We start from the raw sequence: 10,696 nt of genomic DNA, 5'->3' as shown, positions 1-10,696 counted from the left end.
TATTTCAATACATGTATACAATGTGGGTTGATCCATTCAAGGTAATTAGCCTATTCGTCATTGCAAAACTTATTCATTTCTTTGTGATGTGCACATTTAAGCTCCTCTCTTCTAAATGTTTGGTTACATGCAATAAAACATTGTTGATTATATAATTCTTGGTCGACTGTACACCAGTAGGGCTTATTTGTCCTATGTCGCTGTACTTTTGTGTTCATTAATCAGCCTTTTACTATCCCTCCCCTACCTCCTCTTTCCTACCTCTAGGAACCACAGTTCTCTCTTTTTAATGGTTCTACTTATTATTCTTATACTTTTTTGTTGGTTGGCTTGTTTTGTTTTGTTCTCTTTTCTTTAGCTCCCACATGGGCGAGAACATGTGGTTTTTCTCTTTCTATGGCTGGCTTCTTTCACTTAACGTAATTTCCTCTAATCTCATCCATGTTGCTGAGAATGGCAGAATTTCATTCTTTTTTGTGCCTGAGTAGTATTCCATTGTGTATGTAGCACATTTTCTTTATCCAATCATCTGATGGTGGACCTTTAGACTACTTCCATATCTTGGCTATTGTGAACAGAGCTGCAATAAACATGGGAGTGAAGGTATCCCTTTGACAGGACACTTTCCATTCCTTTGGGTATATATCCAGTAGGGGGATTGCTGGGTCATATGGTAGTTCTATCTGTAGTTGTTTGAGAAACCTCCATACTGTTTTCCATAATGGCTGTGCTAACTTACAGTCCCATCAACAATGTATAAGTGTTCAAGGTGCTGCTTTTTAGCTCTGCAGAAAAATATTGAGACTCCATGGGTAGAATACCTGAGCCTTTAATCCATTCAAGATATGTTGAATGGGAGACATGATCTCTGACCTCAGGAACCTCCCCGTTTGTTGGGACCAACACAATTCCAACCTTCTGGGAATTCTCCATCAGATAAGGATCGTGGCTGCTCTCATTAGTGAATCCTGTGGGTGTCTTGATGGCTCTGAGGGCCTGCATGTGTGTGAAACTATCCCCCCACAGAGCTGGGAAGGGTCAGGAGGTGGCGTGTGTGTGTGTTTGTGTGTCTGTATGTGTGTGTGTTTGTGTGCACTCACCCAGGCATTGTTGGAAGTTACTCCTTGTGTTCTCTGCGTGTGACAGAGGTTGTCTCCCTGGACTTAAGGGACGGAAGAGCATGTCTGTGTGCTCCAGGGTTATCTAGTATGAGCAGGAGGGCAGGGGCCAGGGCAGAAGCTGGGGCCAGCTGGAAGAGGAATCCAGGCCAATCCGTCTGCATTTGTCCCACACAGAACTCTCAACATGAAGACCCTCCTGCTATTGGCAGTGATCATGGCCTTTGGTAAGAGTTGACCCTGATCTCTGAGCACAGGGGCACAGTAGGGGGAGGGAAGCCCCCCTGAGCCCTAGTTCCCCTTCCCACTGCAGCAGTCCTCTCTCAGTGGGAGGAGGACAGAAGCCATGGGGGGAGGGAGAGGAGCAGAGGGGAGGACGCAGGGCCCCACGCCCCATCACCAGATGATTTCCTGATTTCTGTCCAGGTCTGCTGCAGACCCATGGCAATCTGAGAAATTTTGGGCAAATGATATGGTTGGCAACAGGAAAGAAACTCGTATTGGATTATGGCTTCTATGGTTGCCACTGCGGTCTGGGCGGCAGAGGATTCCCGAAAGATGCCACGGATCGGTGAGGCCACCCCAGCTCTCCCTGCCCTCTGCTCACTTTAGTCCCAAGACAGTGCTGATGCCCCATCAGCACAGAGTCCCAGGAGGTCCCAGCTGCATGAGCAACTAGCATGTTGGAACCACTGCCCTAGACTATTCCAAGTCACTGGGTCTCGTCCCAGGGTCCAGGGGGTGAGACCATGGGGCACCAGGGCCCCTGGAGCTATGGAAAGGCAGCCCCAATAGTGCGTTCTCCTCCCAGGTGCTGTGCTGTCCACGACTGTTGCTACAGACATCTGGAGAAACTCGGGTGTCACAACAAACTTCTGAGCTATAAGTTTAGCCACAGCGGGGGCAGCATCGTCTGTGGTAAGAGAGCCCTACAACTCCATCCGGTCTCCGTCTGTCCCACTGTGCTGGGCACTGTTATGGGCAATGGAGACAGAGGCACAAAGGGACATTGTCCCTGCCTCAAGGAGCTCACAGTTCAGTGGGAAGTAAAGAAAATTAAAGCACAATGTGGTCAAGACACCAGTAGGAAGTAAATAAAAAGAAAACACAGCCTGAGGCTCCAGAAGCGGTGACCTCTAAGCTGAGTCCTGAGGGCTGTGCAGTTGGGGAAGGGGAGGATGGGGATGGGGGAATTCCCAGTAGAGGACTCAGCGTGGTCAAAGGGAGCGCTGAGCCACCCCGTGCCCCCAGTGGAAATGGGGCAGGAAAGAGAGAGGTGAGCGGCGACGCTGGAGACGCAGGAAGGGGCTGGATGCTTCTGGGCTTCCAGGCCGTGCTGTACGGACGGTTTGACCTAAAGCAACAGGCAGCTATTATGGCAGGAGTGACATGATCAGGTGTGCATTCAGAAGGCTCCCTCTGGAGCAGGGTGGATGGGGCAGGATGGAAGGGGACAGTGAGAAGGCCATTGCCATAATGCAGACAGGAGAGAATAACAGCTTGCCATGAAATGACAGTGGTCAGGATGGAAGGGGTGGAGGGGGAAGCCAAGATGCATGGGAGGTAGACTCAGCCAAGCACAGGGATGGACGGGGGCAGGGTGAGGATGGGAGCTGCTGAGCGGCTGTGTGGATGGGACAACCAAGGCAGACCACAAGGGGAGGTCCTGGTGGAGTGTGGGGGGAATTCTGTTCAGATCAGAGCGGCAGCTGCATGTGCAATTGTGCAGCTCAGCCAGGGGTCTGGACGGGGGCACCAACTCACCAGCAGCAGCAGGGAACTGAGAGTGGGATGCACTCTCCCATCTCGTGTGTAAAGGCCCAGAGAATAGACAGAGGAGGGATGGACAGAGGGAAGGAGGACTGAGCGAGGTGGTCAAGGAGTGTGCAAGGAGGTGACAGCCACATTCACAGAGGAGGCCACCAGGGGAAGGACAGACCAGGCTCCTCTGCATGGAGGCCATTGAGGACTTCAGAGGGAGCTGTGTCCACGCAGTTGGGGGAAGCCAGATTACGGTGGGTGGGGGACCACGTGGGAAGGGAAGTAGAGACAGCAAGTGTAACGACATTGTGGAGAAAGTCTGGCTCTGAAGGGGAGGAGAGAGGGGTGGTAGCAGGAAGGGTTTGCTTAGCGTCCGCAGAGAGCTGATCCATGGGTGGGTCTGGGGAGAGCATGGACCTTAGTTCTTTAAAATAGCCTTAGATCTGTGAGATCAGAAATTATGTGTCCCCATCATGGCCTCCCATCACAAGCAACGAGGTCCCAAGTAACAGTGGCTTGGGTGAAGGGGATGTCTGAGTGTCACACAGGGAGGATTCTGGAAGAGGGCAGGGCCAGGGCTGGGGCAGCTTCTCAAGCATGTCATCCAGGACCCACCTGTTCCCAGCCTTCTGCTTGGCCCACCTGGGCCGCATCTACACTAGTGTTGGGACACTTGCCGTTGCACCGGGATTTGCACCAATCATGAACCACCCCCAGGCCACCGGGGCTGGGGCTTCCCCACCCAAACACATGTGCTACTAAGAAGGAAGAGGTGAGGGCTGTTAGGGATGCCTTTAAGGGTCTCCCAGCACTTGGCTGCTACACGTCCCCACCAGACTGGTGCTTCCTAAGGGCAGGAGTTCTGTCTCCCCACCAGTCAGAAGTATCTGGAGCATAGGTGCTCATCCCAGGCTAGGAGCTTCTGGAGAACGGGGCTGCACCTCCCCTCCACCACCCCCAGAGTTCCCCCAAGAAGCCCTAGAATATTAACAAATTCCCATCTGGTGTTTATTTTCTTGTGATTTTAGCGAGCCAGGACTACTGTGGGAGTCAGCTGTGTGAATGTGATAGAAACGCTGCCAACTGTTTTGCTAGAAACCTGGACACCTACGATAAAGAGTACCAGCACTATTCCAAACTCCAGTGCAGCGGGAGCGCCCCCCGTTGCTGAGAGCCCTCTCTTCTCTGGAAGCTGCACCATCTGAAGTTGTTTCCTTCTCTACCACGCTCCCCCAACCCTAGCCAAGTTCCCTGGTAATGAAGAAAACACCCCTTCTCTTCCTAGAGGCAAGACAGAAGCCCCTCTATCCCCACCCAGAATAGGTGCCCGCAGCCTGGGTATGTCTGACTGGTCCCTTTCCCCTGCTTCCCTGGGCAGCTGGAGATGTCCCCACTTGCACTGATCTCCTCCAAGTGCAACTTCCTGCTTAGCAGTAGCAGGTACCCTGCAGGGGGTCTCTTCTGAATAAAGCAATTCATTGGCAGACCATGTGTGCATTTGTGTGTGTGTGTGTGTGTGTGCACTGCCCTATGCACTGTTAGTGTGAGAACACACTGCCACAGGGCAATAGAGTGTAGGGGTTAAAGATACAGGCTCTAGAGCCAGATGGGCTGGGGGCTCTCCCCCTAGACCACCTCCCTAAGCCTTAGTTGTCTCTCCTAAATGGAGATGACATTGGTGCCTCCTGCATGGGCTTGTTTGAGAGTTAAAATGAGGATGGATGTACATCGCAGGGTCTGGCATGTCTACAGCTGCCATTATTAATTAGTACCATGAAGTCCTGATGTCCCCCTCCCCTTCCTTGGGCAAGAGGAGCTTTTACTGGCCTGATGGGAGGAAACAGAAAAGCTGGTCTTGATATTTCAGGGATCTGTCATCCACACCGCGTGGGATTCTCTTCTCCTGCAGTATGAGTCTGGTAGAGGGGACATGTGGATGATGTCACGCTGGCCATCAGCTGCACACTTGGAACGTTTTCCCCTTATCCGGGTCTGGCTTCCCTGGGTGTGCATCCCCTGCCTTCCCACATGACCCCCTGCCCTGAGGGGCACTGCGCCTGATTTAACACTCTTCTGTGGCCATCTGAAAATTCTTAATAAACTTTAAACCTGGTGTCCTGCTAGTTTGAAATATATATTACTGCACTGGGCCGCCCAAATTCTGTAGTGGCCCTGCCCTCACCTGGACGTACTTCCCCTCCTGCTGTCCAGGGTTCTGCTGGGAGATTCCCACATGAACCATCTGTGGCCTCACTCTTTTCTTTAATAATCACCGTCTGGGTGTGAATCCTTTCACGAAGTTGCCCTGCCTAAAGGGCACAGGTGAGGGCTGACCTTCCCACAGGTGGGAGCCCCGGCACAGCCCAGCAAGCTCTGTATTCACCCATAGGAGGTGCCTTTCTGTAATTCATCTTTCTAGAAGAAGCAACTTTTTCTAATTTTGTACAAAGATGCTTCATTGGCTGGAAGTAGCCCTGGTCATGTTCACTCTCACACATAGCAAGAGAAACACAAATTAAAATTCCACAGAGATGTCATTATCATCTGTTATAATGGACACAGATCTGCAAGTGCAACAACCTGTTCTGCTGGCTAGGCTGTATGGGAAGCTGGCATGCTCATGGGTAGCTGTCGAGAGGGCAAAATGCCCACAGAGGGCAAATTAGCAGCAACTATCAACATTGTAAATGCATTTATCTTTCAGTTCAGCAGCCCCACTTCTTGGAAATTTACTCTATGGATCCATCCACATGCACACATGCAGACATAAACACACACACAGACACAAACACACAGACAGAGTGATGCATGAGCAAGTTTGTTCATTGCAGCATTGCTCTGAATTTGGGTGGAAATAATCCAAGCAGCTATGTAGAGAGGACTAGTTAAATAAATAATGGTACCATCTCAAAAAAGGAAACCAGTAAATCCATTTAATGAGAGTAGCTCTCTTTTCCAGTGTAGAAAGATCTCCAGGACACCGTGGCAAGCAGAAAGATCAGATGGGAGAACAGTATCAATGGCGTGCCACATTTACATAGGAAAATACACATGTGAAGACAGTTTGCTAATATTTGCACAAACCCAGAAGAACACATAAGAAATTCATAAAAAATGGTGACTTACACAGAGTGGGGCTGGCAAGAAATGAAGTAGGCACAGATGGAGAGGGAGATTTCTCAATATATAACTTTTTATATTGTTTTGATTTTTTTAACCCTGTGAATGTATTTCTTATTCAAAAGAAAATTAGCATCATTGAAAACACACAAACAATCCTTTCTCTAAGACAGATGCTAATTCTCAGAGATAATATAGTCTAACCCAGGGGATGGCAAACCATGGCCCAAGAGCCAAACCTGTTCACTTTCTGTTTTTGTGCAGCGTGCGAGCTAAAAACAGCTTTCACATTTTTAAACGACTGAAAAAAAATCAAAAGAAGAAGGGTATTTTGTGACATATTAAAATCATATGAAAATCAGTATGTATTGGCAATAAATAAAGTTTGATTGTAGCACAACGATGCTGTTTGGGCTGTGTCTTATCTATGGCTGTTTTCATGCTACAACAGTTGAACTGGATCATGACAATAGAGAACCTATGGCCCTTTCAGAAAGTTTGCCCATCCTTGATCTAATTCAGTGCTTCTCCAACTATCTGTCGTGATGGTCCGTTTCGTTCTTAATTATTCCCAAATGTGTCTCAGATCAATACCTTTGTTAAATAAAAGACCTACAAAACACAAACCCAAATGTTTTATTATTAGATTCAATGAACATAAAATTACTCTCTCAAATCAGGCCGGCCCGTGGCTCACTCGGGAGAGTGTGGTGCTGATAACACCGAGGCCACGGGTTCGGATCCTATATAGGGATGGCCAATTAGCTCACTTGGGAGAGTGTGGTGCTGATAACACCGAGGCCACAGGTTCGGATCCCTATATAGGGATGGCCAATTAGCTCACTTGGGAGAGCGTGGTGCTGACAACACCAAGTCAAGGGTTAAGATCCCCTTACCGGTCATCTTTTTAAAAAAATAAATAAATAAAAAATAAAACAAAATTACTTTGTCAAATTGCTTTGAAATTTCCAAACACTTATTCTCAATCTCTGTATGTACCTCATCGTGGATGGGAAATAGTTCACAGACTCACAGACAAACTTTGGGAAACACTGGTCATGCCCATATTGAGAAAACATAAATGATCTTAAGGATGTCAGAACTGGCAATATGTTTTTGTCCTTGACTTAGAGCAAGTATTATTTATTACTATGTAGGTAGAGTCACTTCCTTTCCTGCTACCCTTATGGACCTGTTGGGTGTGGATGGAACCATGTCACTCCTTAACGATTGCTTTTTAGTTGCAAAACAGAGACAGGTTTTGTCCCTTGAAATAAAAGCCTTAGCTAAATGCTTGACAGGGCTTTTCTTTTCTTCTTTCTTGATCTAGGGGAAGGGAAAGGGAGCAAGTAGCTTATTCACTCTGTTACGTCTCCCTCTCCAGCAAAGACTTCGTACTTTTTAACTGAGCCTTCATACAAGAATATTTCCAGTGTAAGTCTGGGAGGAAAATTTTGGAGGCCTCCTATTCCTAAAAGCATTTCTCTTACAATCTCACACTGAGTAAACAATTCGAAAGGATAGAATATTCTAGGTTCAACTTTTTTGTTGTTAGACTATAGAAATATTCCCCCATTTCTTCTTACATCCAGCTAATTCTCAGCTACTGAGAAGGCTCACATTAATCTGACTCCTCCTCTTCGGTTGCTTATCGGATCTTTCCTCTGGAAGCATTTAGAATTCCCCTCTGTCGTCGACGTCCTGCACTTCCACTACAAAGTGTCTAGTTGTCAGTTTTTCTTTCTCTGTCTTGTTTGCACTCTGCGGTCCTTTCACCTTTCTTTAATTATAGGAATTTTATATTAATCATTTCTTTAAATTTTGCCTTCCCTTCATTTTTCCTCTCTCATTCTGGGACTTCTACTGTCTGGATGTTGGTGCAGGTAAGAGGTACTTCAAAAAGTTCGTGGAAAAATGGAATTAAAAGATGATGTGGGGAGAGCCAGTTAGCTCAGTTTGTTAGAGTGCAGTTCTGATATCACCAAATCCAGGGTTCGACTCTGTACCAGCCAGCCACCAAAAAAAAAAAAAAAAAAAAAGATAATACAAATCTTTCCATGACATTTTTAAAGATCCTTGTACCCTTGTATACTCCATATCTCTTAGATTTTCTTTTCTGCTTTATCTTTCTATTTTCTCTTTACTATTTCCCCTGGGAAAATTTCTCAATCTAAGCTTCTAATTCTCTGTGTCATTCTTTAGCTAGCTATCCCATTCCAATAATTATATACTTTATAACTAACTTTTACATGTTCTTTTAAATGATTTCTTCTTCTTGACTTAGATTACTAACATCTTCCCTTATCCACATAAGTATGTTTAACAAGCTTATTTTAATTTCTTGATCATCTATGCCGGCAATTCTATTTCAGATGGTTATGTGTTGTCAAGTATATTTCCTTTTTACTGGTAAGAGTAGTCTGTGAGCCTCAGGGTGAATGTAGACAGTGGGAAGGGGATGAGTTCTAAATTTCGTGATTCCCACTTGCTACCCTCCCAGGCAGATGCTCTGTTCGGAGTTTCATCGTAAAACACCTGGGAAGTAACAGCTCCGTCAGGAAGCAGCACCCCAAGTTTGTAATTGGCCATCCTGAGATGGGAGGAGGGCAGGAGGACGTGGGGGCAGTAAAAGATGAGATGAATGAATGAGTGCTTGAGGGGGCTGAGCAGTCTGCATCTGTTTTCAACGATTCCTCACTCAAGCAGCCTTCAGGACAGCCTTAATATTATCTACAGAACTTGAGCATCTCACCTGTTGCTTTGGGGATGAAGGGGCAAAGGGAGAGGAAGAACAGAACTTAAAAAGCTTTCCCCCAACCTACCTACTGCTTGCCAGAACTGCCCATCCTCTGCTCCAGGGCACAGCCCATGCCCTCTCCTCCATGCCCAGCCGCCAAGATCTGCTTCATACTTCCTGCAAGACTTTGCAGAGGTTCTTTTGTTAGTTCCTCAGATCCAAGCTTCTCTCTCAGATCTGCAGTTTGCCAGATTTTTTTTTTTTTGGCAAAGATAACCAGTAGTCTGTGCCAATTTGCAATTTTGGCAGATGGCCGGAACAGGGATCCAAACCCTTGACCTTGGTATTATCCACACTGTGCGCTAACCAACTGAGCTAACCAGCCAGCCCCTTGTGTGTAACTTAAATGCACACACAGAGAGTCACCCAAACACTAAATGTTTTTCAAGGGAATCTATATCTAAATGAACACATGAAGGGTAAATTGGTAGGGGAGATGGAGGATAAAGGGAAAAAGGGAATAAAATAAACAAAATCGTATCTTGCAAAAACCAATGGTATCAGTGTGCTATGAAGAGAAATCATGGTGCACACGGGTTAGGAACTGGTTGATCCTATATGCATTTATCCTTTCGCTCAGCAATCCCACTTCTGGAAATGTATGCTATACATGCACGATACGTGAGCGATGTGTAAGAGAGTGAGAGTTCAAACCCAGAGCTGTCTCAGTCTGAAGTCTGGTCTTTCCACGTGCGTGTCAGCAGGCACACCAGCCAGCTGAGCCCCCAGGTCCTAGTCTGACATACTCAGACCACCATGAAATACCCATTGCTCTATTGTTGCTATCTCCTGGCTATATTAGAAGAGATCATAGGCAATCCAAAATTCATTTTTATTTCACTTTTGTCCTCAGTTTTAGGATGGAGTTAAACTGGCACATCCTGCCTGGCAGGAAGTGGAATCAAGTCAAGTCCATGCTGGGTGGCAGGAAAGTGGCTCTCTGGGACTGAACATCGTCTGTACATGATTGAATGGGAGACTGATTAAGTAAACGCACAGGTAAATGGTAGACTGTGAGCAATACATGGATAGAAACCGAGCCTGGCTCAGCGTCATCCCAGGGCCTGGATTGGGGTACGGTGAGGTTTCAGCAGACAGGTGGGGCTGAAACAATCTGATAGGAACCTAAACTGTGCCCCCCAGAGTCTACGCTGGAACATCAGATCCAATTGTGCCTTCACTACACCCAGCTTCCAGACCACCACCCGGGCCCTCCACTGTCTTGTGGTGACAGCTGCCCTCTCTCACACTAAGAGCTACAAGGCTAATGGATCTCAAAGTCCAGATCTCCCCAAAGACGGAAATGAAGACAGCTGGTGAAGTAGCTGCAGTCCCTGCCACTACAGCTGCTTGCATGGGCTCAAGTGACATTCACCATCTCCTTCCACCCCACCCACTTCACGTGTCCCTCACCCTCAGCCAGCACGACAGCTATTTCTAGCTCTTGTGGAAAATGTCACCTTCACTCAGGGGATGAAAGTGGGCAAGCGACCCACACTGGTCCTGGAAGTGGCTAAGAGTTGTTTGGGCAGAAAGTCCAGAGTCACAGACACCATATCGTGTCTGGAAGCAGGACGTTGGGCTCCGGCAGGGAGGACCCTCACCCAGGCCAGGGGCCCAGGCTACCCAGGTCTAAGGATGGCATTGCTGCTTGTCTTGGCTCAAGAATGGATTCTTGGAGAAAGGCTAAGTCTGCAGAAAAATCCAGATGTTTTTCTAGTCCCCTCCCCACAGCACATCTTTACTCTGATTTTCAACTCTTTTATTTGGTCAGTGAAACGATGAGGCTTGTACTGGTCTCTGAAGACCCTGAAAATCAAATTCAGACCCTCTGAGCATCCCACATTCAGTCCAAACCCACCCAGGAGACTTTTCAAGGGCAGAGCTACTGATGAACTCC

The 10,696-nt window shown here is 47.4% G+C and overlaps 1 protein-coding gene across 1 annotated transcript; it reads left to right on the top strand.

The window, feature by feature from the left end:
- The first annotated feature begins 1,305 nt into the window (after positions 1–1,305).
- PLA2G2A (phospholipase A2 group IIA) lies at positions 1,306–4,050 on the top strand. The gene is made up of 4 exons (XM_063107015.1): positions 1,306–1,345; positions 1,545–1,689; positions 1,930–2,036; positions 3,908–4,050. Exons 1-4 carry the CDS (start codon positions 1,306–1,308, stop codon positions 4,048–4,050), a joined length of 435 nt encoding a protein of 144 aa, XP_062963085.1.
- Positions 4,051–10,696: the final 6,646 nt, after the last annotated feature.

Source organism: Cynocephalus volans, chromosome 8 (genome assembly GCF_027409185.1).
Source record: "Cynocephalus volans isolate mCynVol1 chromosome 8, mCynVol1.pri, whole genome shotgun sequence".
Taxonomy (NCBI): Eukaryota; Metazoa; Chordata; class Mammalia; order Dermoptera; family Cynocephalidae; genus Cynocephalus; species Cynocephalus volans.
This window is presented reverse-complemented; position numbering and strand designations above follow the sequence as displayed.